Genomic DNA, 16,412 nt, shown 5'->3' with positions numbered 1-16,412 from the left:
AAATGGAGGAACTAAGTGAACCTGAGAATTGAATAGGGAAATACTCAGACATATAGAACCAAATTTTCAAGGCATGTAACTGAATAGAAAAGTTTATGCGTCCCACCCAGAAAGTTATAGCCTTTTTTTTTTTTTTGTAAACTATATCATATAAGTTGTGGAGTAGAATTCATATAGCAAATCCTGATTAACTGGGATTGGAATCAAAATGGTTCTTTTCATGTGAATTATGAAATACTATATTACATATAAAACCTTAACTGGAAACTTAAAAGAGAGAAGACTTCACTGTTTATTTCCAGTCATTTAAGCCACCTAAGTGCCCTGTCCTAACTCTCAGCATGAGCAGAAAACCTGCACACTACAGCACCCTACCTTCTCTAACAGGAAGGAGCAGGCAAGAATGTTTGTTATTATTGGCACTCAAGATTTAACACATGAACTAATACCAAGAACAAGAACAGGGCAGACAGGAAAAACTTGGAATAAAGAAACACATTCATTCCACATAATGTGAAACAGTAATAAAACATCTACAGAAGTTTACAATAGCCAAGAAGGCTGGATTGCCAAAGTGCTAAAGTATACACAAACTTTTCCTGTCTAATATTTAAAGAAAGTACATAGTAATGCCAGAAGAACTAAGTACTTGTTAGGAGGCAGAAATGGGAAAAATCATGACCGTTGTTAAATTTTTTACAGAATGGAAATCATAACTATCTATCTAAATTTTCCTAAGGAATAATCTATGATGCATATAATGGTGTTGGTAAAAAGAGAAAGTGAGCTCATGCCAGGCTACAGCTGAGAATTAGAAATCAATTTCCTCACTCTTTTCCTCTCATCTGTGAAGATGAATGATACACCACTACTTACAACTATGGGATGATAGTTACAAGAGCTAGACAGATTAGTCAATAATAAAGAGTCTTAGTGATCCCTTTAAATCAGATGTAGAATACCCACGAATTAATAACAGTCACTATAAGTCAGACTTATAGTGACTTATAGTAATCCTTCAATCCAGTTCTTAAACCTACAAGCATGCTTTGTTTTCATCAGCTTAGGAAATACAGTAGGGACCAGCGAACTACAGCTGGAGGGGCAAATCCAATCTGGTGCCTGTTTTGTAAATAAAGTTTTATTGGGACACAGTCATGCCATTCATCTATGTATTTTTATGGCCATTTCTGCACTATAATAGTGGAAATGAATAGTTGTAACAGACACCATATGGTCTGCAAAGTCAAAAATATTTTCTATCTGGTCCTTTGCAGAAAAAGTTTCCTGACTGAAATACAGCTTTGCTGCTAGTGAGTATGGTGACAGTGTTAGATAGAAAATTAAGATGAATGCATCTTGAGATGTAGTGTGGAAGAGACATGACTTGCTTGTGGTAGGAGGTAAGAGGCAGATAATATGGTATATTGGCAAGCTTGCAAAAAAAATTATGTGCTTACACAAATATGTGAGAACTGTTTTATAGGTACAGAAGATACTGCTGCCAGGGCAGCACACAACTGCTGAATAACACCATGCTGAAGGAGGATGAAATGAAGAATGATGTTGTTATGGACATTGCAAGACATTGTTATAACTGTAAAAATGATTGTATTATAATTAATTCTGATTTAGCCACTGTAAGACTTTCCTAATCTTAAGTGTCTTTGAATCCCTTCAAGTGTGCTGGCATAACATCTACTCTTAATCTGAATTATAAACATACAAAATGTTGAGAAGCCACTGTTTTAAACCATTGTTTAAGCCCTTAGCTCTCACTCATCTGGACATTTAACTAATGCCCAATGAACCTCTGAACCAGAGTTAAGAACACATTCACGAAAATAAAGAAGCTAACTTAAACCTAAAGTTGAAAAGGGTCTTTTTTGTTTTTCCAAGATATGAGACCTTCCAAAGGAAATTATCCCAAACTAGTGAACTATGCCATGCTTTAGATCATGAATACCACATTTCTGTTGGACCTTCAAATTGTCTGCCATCAAATATCTGAGAATCTAAAGACATGTTAGAAGGAGCTAATAGCATATTTTTGTAGGATAAATTGAGACAAAAAATATTATGAAGTTTTTGCAGACTAACCAAGAATGCAGGTGGGAAGAAAAAGTAAGGGAGTGGTGGAGAGATATTGAGGTTTTCCCTCCATCCCCTAAATGCCAACCACAACAGCATTAGACTTGAGAAAAGATGAGAAAAAAAAAGAAGAAAGGGAGAAAGGAGGATAAAGTGGGAAGGGAATATGGGAAGGGCGTATGGGAGCATTTTCCACTGCAGGAATTTCTACCTGCTGAAAGAGCAACAGGGACACCTTACCTTTTCTCTTTCCCATCCTTCCTCCCTTTCCTCCCATTGTGCACTTAGTTTAGCAAGATAAACTACCCTGAGAGAAACAAGCTATGGAGCTGCTGAAATTTCTTGCCTTCCCCATCAAACGTCCCTCTACTAAATCACTTACAGAGACTGAGAAAACAAGCCTAGCATGGAAAGTGGGTATGTGTATAAGGTGTGGCATCAATTGCACAATTCAACTTCTCAAAACAAAGTAAATCTTCACAGGCACAGACATTCAGGTGTGTTCAGAACAGAAAGAGAGAGAGAGGAAGAGAGAGAGAGAGAGAGGAAAAAGGAAGGAAAGAAAGGTGAAAATGCATTAATCATTAATTCTCCAGACTATTTTCTCTACCTTCCAGTATGTTGGAGATCAAAAGAAAAGTGTTTTGAAGAACAGTTATGGTTTATATCTAAACCTCAGACATATCATACAAAGAAGTAAAACAAACAAACAACCAAAAAAACCCCACGATTATAAAATAATATGTCAGCCTACCAAATCAGTTCATGCAAAACTGTGGTAACCAAATAAGCTACAAAGGCTCACCAGTCTTCCAACTGCCTGGGCCAATTGTTCTCTCTAGTCTGAGTTAGTCAATCAGCTAGCTGGCAGTTATTTTAATCTTTGGTTTATATCCCCTTCCCCACTCAAATCTTCCTATACTCAACAGTGCTGTACAAACAATGAGGGTGTTGGCAGGTATCATCAATCATCAAAAGACAGAACTGGTGTCATAGCAGTTCTGTAACTGCTAGCTATAATAGTTTGACACCTGAAGGACAGGGAAAGCTCTACAGATATTATTTTTAATTTTGATTAAAACTCCTTATGAGCACAATGTCTAAGATACGCTATAAACTTCGTCCTTTGTCCCTGTTTCATGTCCCTTCCTATTTCCCTGCCTCCTGTCCTGGTTTGTAGGTCCCTGCCATATTCTTTCCCATTACTAGTTTCACATATATAGAAATGTTATTTAAAATTACTCACATGGTTTCCAAAAACATAGTGGAAAATTCTATATAAATCTTAGAAATATTAGTAATCATACAAGTAAAAAGGTACCTCTAATTTTCCAACTTGCACAGTTACATCCAATAATTTACTTGTGGCCAGTGCAGTAACTCATGCCTGTAATCCCAGCACTTTGGGAGGCCAAGGTGGGCAGATCACCTGAGGTCAGGAGTTCAAGACCAGCCTGGACAACATGGTGAAGTCTTGTCTCTACTAGAAATGTAAAAATTAGCCAGGTGTAGGAGTGCATGCCTGTAATCCCAGCTACTTGGGAGGCTGAGGCAGGGGAATCACTTAGACCTGGGAGGCAGAGGTTGCAGTGGGCTGAGATCATGCCACTGAGCTACAGCCTGGGAGATAGAGTGATACTCAGTCTCAAGAAAAAAACAAACAAACAAACAATAATTTACTTATTTCTTCCCCTAAATCTTCATTGCACTTTTTAGTAATACTGCTGCAGTCATACATTAGTATTTAATACATGAAAACAGATTATTTGTATGCTGCATGCAAGCCCAGAAGAGAGGTCCAGGCACTACACCTAAAAGAAGGTGGCTTAACAGCATCTTGTTAAAGAATAGTTCATCTATGAGGTCACAGAATAAGTCATTAGAAGAATGTACTGTGCTCTGGGAAAAAAGAAAAAAGCCCTGGTTATTTTGGTCATCAAGTAATGTTTTCTTTACAAACTACTTTTTTTTCCCAATAGTAAATATAAAGCTGGAACTTTTGTTACATGCCAAGATGGATGGAAAATTTAGCCAGCGTATCATTCTCAACTATAACTGGAAACTTTGAACAAAATACAAAAAGCAACTACCTCTGGACAAAATAGCATAGGAGGAGGATTGGTGAGGAAAGTCAAAACTTGAAGAACAACTAGTAGGGCTGCAAAACCATGGAGGCAACTTAAAGTAGGACATTATTAAACTGTTGAAAGAAAAGAACAGTCCACTCAGAATTTTATATACAGGTTTATCTCATGTTATTGTTCTTTGCTTTACTGAACTTCAAAGATAATGTATTTTTTGTAACAATTTGAAGATGTGTAACAACCCTGCATGAGCAAGTCCATCAGTGCCATTTTTCCAACATCACCTGCTCACTTCATGTCTTTGTGTCATGTGTTGATAATTCTCCTAATATTTCAAAAAATTTTGTCATTATTATATCTGCTATGGTGATATATAATTAGCAATCTTTGATGCTGTTTTATAATTATTTTGGAGCACTACAAACTCTGCCCATGTAAGATGGCAAACTTAATTGATAAATGTGTGTGTTCTGATTGTTCCATGAACTGACTGGCCATTCCCAGTCTTGTTCCCTCTCCTTGGTCCTCCCTGTTCCTTGGACACAACAATACTGAAATTAGGCCAAGTAACAACCCCACGATGGCCTCTAAGTGTTCAGGTAAAAGAAATGGTTGCACATTTCTTACTTTACATCAAAAGCTAGAAATGATTAAGCTTAGTGAGGAAGGCATGTCAAAAGCCCAGACAGGCCATAAGCTAGGTCTCTTGCATCAAACAGCCGAGCTGTGAATGCAAAGGAAAGTTCTTGAAAATTAAAAGTGCTACCCCAGTGAACACACAAATGATAAGATGGTGAAACAGTCTTATTGCTGTTATGAAGAAAGTTTGAATAGTCTGGATAGAAGGTCAAAGCCACAACATTTTGTTAAGCCAAAGCCTAATCCAGAATAAGGCTCTAACTCTCTTCAATTCTGTGAAGGCTGAGAGAGGTGAGGGAGCTACAGAAGAAAAGATTGAAGCTAGGAGAGGTTGGTTCATGAGGTTAAGAAAAGAAGTTGTCTCCATAACATAAAAGTACAAGGTACAGCAGCAAGTGCTGATGGAGAAGCTGCAGCAAGTTATCCAGAAAATCTAGCTAACATAATTGATGAAGATTTTCAACATAGATGAAATGGCCTTTTAATGAAAGAAAATGCCATCTACGACTTTCATAGCTAGAGAGAAATCAATGCCTGGCTTCAAGGCTTCAAAAGACAGGCTGATCCTTTTGTTAGGGGCTAATACAGTGGGTGGCTTTAAGTTGAAGCCAATGCTCATTTGCCATTCTGAAAATCCAAAGGCCCTTAAAAATTATGTTAAATCTACTCTGTCTGTGTTCTATAAATGGAACAACAAAGCCTGGATGACTGCACATTTGTTCATAGGATGATTTAAAGATTATTTTAAGAACATTGTTGAGACCTACTGCTCAGAAAAAAGATTCCTTTCAAAATATTACTGCTCATTGAGAATGCACCTAGTTACCCAAGAGCTCTGATGGAGATATAGAAGGAGGCTAATGTTGTTTTCATGCCTGCTAACACAATATCCATTCTGCCACCCATAGATCAAGGAGTAATTTCGACTTTGAAGCCTTATTAAGAAATGCTATAAGGCTATAACTGCCATAAGAAATGCTATAAGGCTATAACTGCCATAGCTAGCGATTCTTCTGATGGATTTGGGCAAAGTAAATTGAAAACCTTTTGGGAAAGATTCAGCATTCTAGAAGCCATTAAGAACAGTCAAAATATCAATATTAACAGGAGTTTGGAAGAAGCCAATTGCAACCCTTATGGATGACTTTGAGGGGTTCAAGACCTCAGTGGAGGAAGTAACTGCAGATGTAGAAATAGCAAGAGAGCTAGAATTAAAAATGGAGCCTGAAGATGTGACTGAATTGCTGCAATTTCTTGATAAAACTTGAATGGATAAGATGCTTCTTATGGATGAGCAAAGAAAGTGGTTTATTGCAATGTAAACTACTCCTGATAAAGATGCTGTGAACATTGTTAAAATGACAACAATTGATTTAGACTATTACATGAACTTAGTTGATAAAGCAATGACAGGGCTTGAGAGAACTGACCGAAATTTTGAAAGAAGTTCTACAGTGGTAAAATGTTATAAAATGGCATCGAATACTACAAAAAAACTTTTTTTTTTTGAGATGGAGTTTCGCTCTTGTTGCCCCAGCTGAAGTGCAATGGCATGATCTCGGCCCATTGCAACCTCTGCCTCCCAGGTTCAAGCAATTATCCTGTCTCAGCCTCCCAAGTAGTTGGGATTACAGGCAAGTACCACCATGCCCAGCTAATTTTGTATTTTTAGTAGAGACAGGGTTTCACCATATTGGTTAAGATGGTCTCAAACTCATGACCTCAGGAGATCCACCCACCTTGGCCTCCCAAACTGCTGGGATTACAGGCATGAGCCACTGCACCCAGCCTACAAAGAAATCTTTCATGAAAGGAAGAGTCTATTAATGCAGCAAACTTCACTGTTGTCTTATTTATTTAAAGTACCACAACCAGCCCAGCCTTCAGCCAACTACCATCCTGATGAGTCAGCAGGCATCAACAGTGAGGCAAGACAATCCATCAGTAAGAAGATTACAAGTTGCTGAAGCCTCAGATGATTGCTCACATTTTTTAGCAGTGAAGTATTTCTAAAATAAGGTATATACATTGTTTATTTAGACATAATGCTATTGCATACTCACTAGACTACTCTATATTATAAATAAACTTTTCTATGTACTGGGAAACCAAAAACTGCATATGGCTCACTTTATTGTGATACTCCCTTTATTGCAGTGGTCTAGAACCAAACCCTAAACATCTCCAAGACCTGCCTGTACAACAAAAATATCCTTCAGAATGAATGCAAAATAAGCTAATTCTCAGATAAGATAAAATAAAGGGTTCTTACTCTTAAGTATTTACCCAAGTGAAATGAAAGGAAAACCTACATTTATATAATAACCTATACACAAATGCTTAGAATGACAGCTATAGTCATATTTGTCCCCAACTGTACACAAACCAAATTGCCTCAACTAGGGAATAAAGTAACTATGGTACATCCATACAATTGAATACTACTCAGCAGTGAAAGGGAATTAATTATTGATCTATAAAACACCATGCCTGGATCTCAAATGCATTATACTCAGTGAAAGAAGCCATACTCAAAAAAACTATATACTGTATGATTCCATTTATATGGCATCTGGAAAAAGATAAACTATAGAGATGGAGAACAGATCAGTGGCTGCCAGGACTTAAAACTGGGGGAAGGGCTTGACTACAAATGGAATAACTGCAAGAAAATATATATATTTTTTCAACTGTTGTGTATCTTGAATGCAGTGGTAGTTACATGCTTCTGTGCATTTGTTAGAACTCATAGAACTGTAACCAAAAGAGTGCATTTTACTATCAATTTTTTTTTTTTTGAGAATAGGGTCTTGCTCTGTTGCCCAGGCTGGAATGCAGTGGCATGATCTTGGCTCACTGCAACCTCCGCCTTCTGGGCTCAAGTGATCTTCCCACCTCAGCCTCCTGAGTAGCTGGGATTACAGCTGTGCACTACTATGCCTGGCTAATTTCTGTATACTATCAATTTTATATATTAAAATACAAATTAAAAAATAGAAAACCTGAAGTCATGATACAGTTTTCCTAGGGAAACTTTTTGACAATTCAGTTATCTAATTGCATGTACTTAAATATTCATAAGCAGCAAACTGTATCCCCAATATAATGGCAAATGGCCAGATTTTAATTAAAATCTTTGTTACAAAACGTCACTTGAAAATAAAAATCTATTTGGTCTTCATCCAGGTTTGTGGAAGTCTAAAACCTTCAGAATAAAATTCTAACACGCATGTCATCAATACATGAGTTTTGATATAAATTTTAAAATTTCTGCCAATTATATAAACTCTTTCAATTCCATACCACAAATGTGGTTATATGGCCACAATATTTATTTCTGACCTGGTATTTAAAATAATAGATATATTGTATTATATTATATTACACTAAAATAATAGATACATATATTATATACGACACTATAATAAATGTTACTATACACACACACAATTATTAATATTGCTATGAAGGAGAAAAAAACAAAATCATGCAATTAAACCATAGGCTCAGCCTTGATTCTTCTAACACTGACCTATCAAGTTTTTCAAATTGTCTACCATATTGATTTATTCACTGTAGGACTGACAGAGTAAAAATGTGAAAGATTAAATTTTAACATACCCTGTCAAAGAGTGCAAAAAGTTGTCTCAAGACATCTGAAACAGGCAACTTTAAATACTTGGCGAATTCGTCAATTCCAATTCTTCCTCCTTTTGAGGAACTCGCGATAGATGCATATTCATCCAATTGCTTACGAACACCATCCCAATCTAATCTAAACACACAAAGAATCATAGATACATGTTATTAGCCCTTTACAATTCACATGGACATTTTATGGGCATTATTTTACTAATGTATCTGAGAGAAAAATATTTTAAGTGTTAAATTTGTAAAGGAGAATAAAATAGGTATTTAAAAGCACATATTGAACATATATGCAGGCATTTAATCTTTTAAAGGATATTTATATAACTGACAATTATCTTAAATATCTCAGGGAAAGAAAAGTAAATAAAAAGAAGAACATTGTAGTGGAATAATAAATTATTCATGAGAAGAAAATAAGAAAGCAAGTATTTTAAATCTAAACATTACTTAGTGAGTCCATAGCACGTTACTAAGTTTTTAAAGGTGAAATAACAATTCTTGCTTTCAAGAAGCTTTCAGGCTGATAATGAATTCATATTTCACAAAACGTTATGATAGGGAGATTCATTAGACTATACACATGTCCTCCAAGATTAGTTATGAAAAACCACTGTGATAAAACACTGGAAAATGTACTGTAGCTTACATCATACCCTATTTCTGCTTTGTTGAATTAAACAAATGAGCTAACACATACTTCTTAGCCCAATTTCAGTGACTATCTAAACTTTTTAAATCTACAGAACATTGTGACCATAATACGCAAACAAAAGCAAAACATTTTTATCTTACAATATAAATAATATTTTCTATACCAGTTATCAAAATATTATACTTTAATACTGAACTTTGATATAGTAACTGGTTCTTCATCTCCTTCATAGACAGGATGTTAATAAATTCTGCAAATTCCAGATAGGGTTGAGAACAGAATTAACTGCAATAAGGGTAGAGGGAGGTTGAGGGTTATACCTTTTACAGCAAATAGCTCAACAAGAAAGTTCTCAATGGTTTAAACTAGATCATAAGAGCACAAAGAAGAATTTTTGCCTTTTTAAAAAAATAGGTATCCAGAAAAAAAGGTAGATCTAGGGCAAGTATTTAATATTCAGTGATGGTAAGAATTGCAACTATACAAATCAATTCATGTTTCACATGTGAAGTTTTGACTACCACATGCCAGTATCATCTAATGATGCTGTCCTTGTAAGAAGGTGGCAGGACTAACTTCTCTGAGTCACTAACTCCCTCTGAAGAAGGAGGCAGATCTGTGTGGATCCATATTTATTATCCCTTGGTCTCCTCCTGTGGCCAATGCACATATCTCTGAGTTAACTGTTCTTGAAAAAGCAAAAGTAGATGAATAAAATGTGAGATAAATTCACATCTCCGACTTTCCTAATAAACACCAAGTGGGAACTAGAGCAGGAGAAAATAAACAGATAGGATTTCAGATCCCCTTTGAACAACTTTATGAAAGTACAGTCATTTTAAAATACACTTACTTCAATTTCCGGCTAATTTTAGTAAATTCCACCAGCCCAGCTTCCATAGGCAATGTTAGCTGTCCTGCTGAAATCATCAATCTGCAATCTTCGTAGGTATGATCTGTTACTGGTATTCCCAGAGCTCTGAAAGTATTAAGAAGCAAACTAAAATTCATTTTTTTAAAAAAAAAGTAATCATATTTCATTAGGCTTTAACTGGTTCCAAACAACAGCAAATGAAAAAGTATTTACTACTTTTTAAACCAGTAACTCTCGCTTTTCTTGACAAAGAGACATGTTTCTCCATTTCTTTGCAGACTTACTAAGGATCAGGTTAATCTCCTTATATCTACATGCTTCTGTCTGTGTTGCTGATAATTTTTGTTTTGTGTTTTAACTATAATGATAATAGTTGCCTTCAGTCTCATCGAAAGTAATTAGAAGACTTAGGTTCGAGTCCTAGTGGAGTTTTTTACCAGCTGTGGATGAAGCCTCACTTTTCTCATCTGTGCATAGGAATGAATATTGTCCTTATTCCAAATGGTTACTGTAAGGACAAAAAGAGAATGCCTGTGGAGGGTACTGTTTAAACAGATAAATGGAGCCGAACGCAGTGCCTCACGCCTGTAATCCCAGCACTTTGGGAGGCCAAGACAGGCAGATCACTTGAGGCCAGAAGTTTGAGACCAGCCTGGACAACATGGCGAAACCCCATCTCTGCTAAAAATACAAAAATTACGCGGGCATGATGGTGGCACACCTGTAGTCTCAGCTACTCAGCAGGCTGAGGCAGGGGAACCGCTTGAACCTAGGAGGCAGAGGTTGCAGTGAGCTGAGATTGCACCACTGCACTCTAGCCTGGGTGACAGAGGGAGACCCCATATCAAAAAATAAATAAAATAAAAGAAACATATAAATGGCATTTGTATATAGTGTAAGTAAACAGTCTATCCAAATTGCTAGCTATCTATGTTTTTCATCTTTTATAGCTAGAGATCACCTTCTTGCTACATAGCAATCTTCCAAAAATACTGAAGCAAATTGATAAGTTAATATTTCTTCTAAACCTAAACATCCTCCATCCTTAAGTGAAAGTATAGCTCCTAGTTCCTACTTCACTACACACAGATTAAATGATAGTGAATTAAATTTGAAAAAAAATACATATTTATAGGAACTGGAAAAACACTGAATACCAAAAAACAAAAACAAAAACAAAAAAAAATGCAGTACATGAGATAAAGATTCCTCTTCACTAAATTTTTATTCACAAATATTCAGTGAAAATCATAAAATTATGTCTTTAAACTGTATTGGATTTTGTTGAATCATTGCTAGAAACATTAAATTTTGAATGAATACAATCAGAATAAAACATTTTTTTCAGCTGGGTGCGGTGGCTCAAGCCAGTAATACCACTACTTTGGGAGGCCAAGGCAGGCGGATCACCTGAGGTCAGGAGTTCGAGACCAGCCTGGCCAACATCGCGAAACCCCGTCTCTACTAAAAATACAAAAATTAGCTGGGCATGATGGTGGGCACCTGTAATCCCAGCTACTCGGGAGGCTGAGGCAGGAGAATCACTTGAACCCAGGAGGTGTAGGTTGCAGTGAGCCAAGATCGCTCCATTACGCTCCAGCCTGAGTGATAGAACAAGACTCTGTCTCAAAACAACAACAACAACAACAAATTTTTCTGTCTAAAATATTTTTTTCTAAGCTCTTTGATTAATAAGTGTTTTGGTATAAGAATATATAAGATGTAAAATTAAATTTTAAAATATTTTGGGACTTAGAATAATAAATGGTACAGTATAATAGTTAAGAGCTTGGGCATTGGTAACAGGAAATGTGGATTTGAGTTCTAGCCCAGACAGTCACTACCTAATGTGACTTTGGGCAAACTACTCACCTCCCTGAGTCAGCTTTCCTACTTGTACCATAGAGTTGATGTAAGGATAATGTTAAATAAGTTGAGGGCTTACCACAGTACTTGTGTTTTCAAATGCTTTTATCATATACTTTCCTACTTGAGTCTCCTAATAATCAAAACCATGAGAAAGACAAGGCAATGATTTTAACTCCCATTTCACATGTGAGAAGGGGATTTGGAGGAGACTTGTCCAAGGTTGTGCAGCTAATCAAGGTCTTTCTTACTCTTTATCACAAGTCATTATTACCTCCACACCTTTGAATTCAGAAAAAGGCTGTCTAAACAAATCCCTTCTCTTGTTTCTAAGCACAATTTGGGAAGCCAAAATATCTGATATAAGTTCTCTCATTTTTTTTTTTTCTTTTTTGAGACGGAGTTTCGCTCGTTGCCCAGGCTGGAGTACAGTGGCATGAAAACTCAGCTCACTGCAACTTCCGCCTCCCAGGTTCCAGCAATTCTCCTGCCTCAGCCTCCTGAGCAGCTGGGATTACAGGTGCATGCCACAATGCCTGGCTAGTTTTTGTATTTTTAATAGAGATGGGGTTTCACCATGTTGGCAGGCTGGTCTCGAACTCCTGACCTTGTGATCCGCCCACCTTGGCCTCACAAAGTGCTGAGATTACAAGTGTGAGCCACCGCGCCCGGCCCAGTTCTCTCAATTTCTGATAATTATCTTGCTTTCTACCTTTTGGATATAAGCTGACATGAAAACATAAGAAAGGAAGAGAAGAAAACAACATAAAAACTAACTTTGTAGCTGATCTAGAAACTAGATAAAACAACCACATCTTTATACACTTAATAGCAAATTTTTTGCCAAACATTTATTCTATTTTGAAAATAGTTATTCTGCAGAAAAATATTAAGATACATATATTAGAATAAAACATATAGCTACATTCAGAGTTCTCACTGAATTTTTACTAAGAGAATAAACACTGCTGGTCTATTAGCTCCAAACTTACTACTGGGAATGACGGAGGTGGTATGTGGGAAGAGGGTGCACACCTGGAAGGCTCTGAGGCTGCTTGGGTGGTGGTATAGTATAAAACATTCTTTCATTACAAGATAGGGGTTGATTTATCTAGTCAGAATAATGGCCAGTTACAACTCTCTTATATGCAGGAAAATATTAACCTTATGTTTTATAGTTTCTAAATCCTAATTTATAGCCATCCATGAAGAGGTGACTTTTTCCCTCTTCTATGCATCTTTTTACATGGCAAACTTTCTCCTTTTTGGTGCTACAGTCAGTAACACCTTAGAAACACTCAGCCTTGGGCAGCTATATGAAGGTCGAAGGAATAGAAGGTGGGCCACGTCAGGAACCACTGAGATCATCACAAGGCTCATTTGACAGTGGCGGGCCAGCTTAGGAGAATCCACCCTGTGCAAGGCACTGACTGGTCTTTTCTGGTTACTGAACCCTCCCCAGTCTTTCCAGTAAAGACATATTTCCTTATTTGTGGTATGCAGCTGGGGAAAATATTTATAGATTGTTATACTGACCTCATCCCTGGGCACATTATTTTATGTATCAAAATGAGTTGGGGAACGAGGCCTTCAGGGGTTAAAAAAAAATCCCTAAAACGAGTTAAACAACATGTACAAATAATTTTCAAATTATTTACAAATTATAATCAAATATAGACACTTACTCTGCCATTACATTCCGGACTTTATTAGCAAAAAGGACAGGATCATTTTTTTCTTCATCATTTGGTACTTGAACTGGCATAAACTGAAAGACAAATATACCTTTCTATAACAATGTCTTAAGCCTAAGACATTAAATGCCAAGTAAATTAATTTATACATTATCAATATATTAAAGCATCTACCTTTCTAGAACATAGCTTATATGAGGTAATGGGACACTGGGCTTAGATTCAGGAGATCTGTTTCTAAGCCCTGGGTCTGCTTGTGTGTTAACTAGTATGTCTTTTAACTTTGCTGAACCATCTCCTCAACTCTAAAAAGAGGGCTATGATCACTACTTCCCTGGTGACTGTGAGGGTGAAACAAGCCAGTGTCTGGAATTCTGGAAGTGTAAAGCTATAGCTACTAAAATCTTTCTCCTCGAGCTGCATTTTCAACTACTCCCATCCCTTTATGTGAACTTTTTTTTTCTTTTCTTTTTGTCTTTCATCTTCTCTATTTATTCTAATGTCAACCATATTTTTACTATTTGGTTGAACTTTGTTTAGTCATTTATTCTGCTTTTTAAAAAAAATCTTAGTATTGGCTTTACAGCTTTTTGCTTACCATCATTTTTTGCTTTAGCATTTTTAATTGTATTTTTTCTCCACTTGATGTTCTGTGATGCCTCAATTGTATTGTTCTTGTTTTTATTTATGGTTTTCTAACATTAACAAGGTTTTAGTGCCATATTCAAGTTATTACATATTTTTCAGCACCTACTATATACCAGGCAAGATTAGTAGGAACCTATTGCCTGCTCTAAAGAAGATCAATATTTTAATAAGATAGAACAACACATTAATAACCCCATATGCTAAGTGTCATTACCTCTATTGCCCCCAATTATAGATGGGGCTCAATAGCTTAATTAACTTACCTAAAGGCATACAAGTCACATGGCCAGAATTCAGCCCAAGATTTGTCAGATTCAAAAAAAACCCTATTTTCTCCACTAACCATCCTTCCTGGAGTATGAGAGCAAGAGGTAGGAAAGGATTAATTTTGTCAGGGGCCAAGGAAATGCAGCCAAAGAGGAAGGTGGTGCCTAGGGAGAGAGTGCACACAAGAAAGCTAATTCGGTTAAGGGTGCTCTACAGAAGAACTAATACCTGATGGTGGCTTTTTAAGGATAAGTGAGATTTTTGCCAATAGTTACTGTTTATTGAATTATAACTAGAAACCAGGCATCATGCTAGGTGTTTTACATACATTATTTTATTTCATTAATTTTTCCCCAAAATAGGTGATCAGGTGCTGCACTAAGCCCTAAAAAACATGACAACAAAGTCCCTGCCCTCAAGAAGCTCTCCATTCAGTAGGGTAGAAATTTATGAAACAATGAGCTAAATCCACCAATAAGAGTTACCATCCATTAAACATCTACTGTGTGCCGGGTATCTTATATTAGGGGCTTTATATGATTAACTCTCTAAACAATTCCTTGAGGTAAATCCCACCACTTCCATTTGATAAATAAAGAATGTAACTAGAAGTAGTTGAAAATACCATTTTTTTTTCCAAATGGACCTGGTTTCATGTCTTGTCAATCATATTAAGAAACCTGTGAGCATTGGTATCTCAGAGGTGACATTTAAGCAAGGGAATGACATGACCAGCTCCAAGTTTTTGAGTGGTAACTTCAGCAGTAAGGAGTGGATGCATCAAAGAAGAGACTAAGAGTGGGGAGAATGTCTGGAAGCAGCTGCAATCGTGGGAGAGACAATAAGACCTTGAGTAGAGGGAGTGAGGATGTGGAGGATGACATGGATGCAAGTGGCATTTTTAAGAGAAAATGTATGGAATTATAGAATAATGTGCTATAGGACATTTTTACTTTTCACATTTATCTGATTATTTCCTCTCTAAGGGGGCAGCTGCAAGCTGCAGAAAGAGTTCTTGGACTGGGTTGCTGCTTGAGATCTGCCGTGTGATCCTGGAAAAGTCATTTAGCCTTTAGGAGCCTCAGTGCCTTCTCTTGTCAAATGAAAACATTTAACTAAATGATCTCTGAAGTCCTTCCCATTGGCATTCTGTGTGTGGCTCTCTATTTTGCATAGTTGTTTTTTAAGATGGAAAAATAAACTAAGCCACCAGAGGTCCCCACATCCTTATATATTTAGAATAACTATCTTTGCAAAGAAGTATTTCTAAAAATTCCCTGCATCCTGATCTAGTAAAATTTCTTGAACTTTCTTAGTATAAAATCCAAGAAAAAAACAGTAAGTTGAAATTAATGTTCACAAAATCTCTAACAAAACAGTGTAAGAAATTAAAATTTTTAATTGCCATATAATTCTTCATCTTTTAAAAAAGCCAAACAACCATTTGTAATACACTTGATTTGTAGGTCATAAAAGCACATACTGAAAAACCTGAAAAACAAATTGCTGCCACACTGTTAACCAAACATAATACAATGAAATACAGGTTTGGTTTCTATTAGTGCAGGTAGTATTTTTCATAAAATGATTTTTAATAACTCTCATATTGGCATGGCATCTTATTCTTGAGGAATAAAGATCCACTGAGAGTACAAAATAATTAAAATCCTAAATTTGACACCCATGGGCCTTGGAGGCCCTATTCCTCCTAAGAAGCAATTCAGTGGAAATTCTAATAAAGTCACCTCTCCTAGGATAAGACCTTGCCCTCTATATCACATTTCCATTTTGTACAGTCATTCAAGACTCACAGTATGAATGTATCCTTTATTTGGAAAGGAAAATCAATCAAAGAAAGGGGAACATGATTGCCACTATCTTTTATGGTTCCCAACACACACCTATATACCCTAATGACTTCAAGCCCCGAAGTTTTCCTTTCTAAC

The 16,412-nt window shown here is 36.4% G+C and overlaps 1 protein-coding gene across 2 annotated transcripts in view; it reads right to left on the bottom strand.

Annotated features, from left to right (window-relative positions):
• Positions 1-16,412, bottom strand: part of LPCAT2 (lysophosphatidylcholine acyltransferase 2) — a 78,449-nt gene that overhangs the window by 27,404 nt on the left and 34,633 nt on the right. For both annotated transcript variants that reach the window (XM_045382444.3, XM_045382445.3), the window contains exons 9-11: positions 13,543-13,625; positions 9,971-10,096; positions 8,436-8,589 (exon numbers count right to left, since the gene is read on the bottom strand). In XM_045382444.3, coding sequence (XP_045238379.2) covers positions 8,436-8,589; positions 9,971-10,096; positions 13,543-13,625 — 363 coding nt within the window. The remainder of the gene's footprint in view (positions 1-8,435; positions 8,590-9,970; positions 10,097-13,542; positions 13,626-16,412) is intronic.

Source organism: Macaca fascicularis, chromosome 20 (assembly GCF_037993035.2).
Source record: "Macaca fascicularis isolate 582-1 chromosome 20, T2T-MFA8v1.1".
In the NCBI taxonomy this organism is placed as follows: Eukaryota; Metazoa; Chordata; class Mammalia; order Primates; family Cercopithecidae; genus Macaca; species Macaca fascicularis.
Note: the sequence above shows the minus strand (reverse complement) of the source record. Positions and strands in the feature narration are given on the sequence as shown.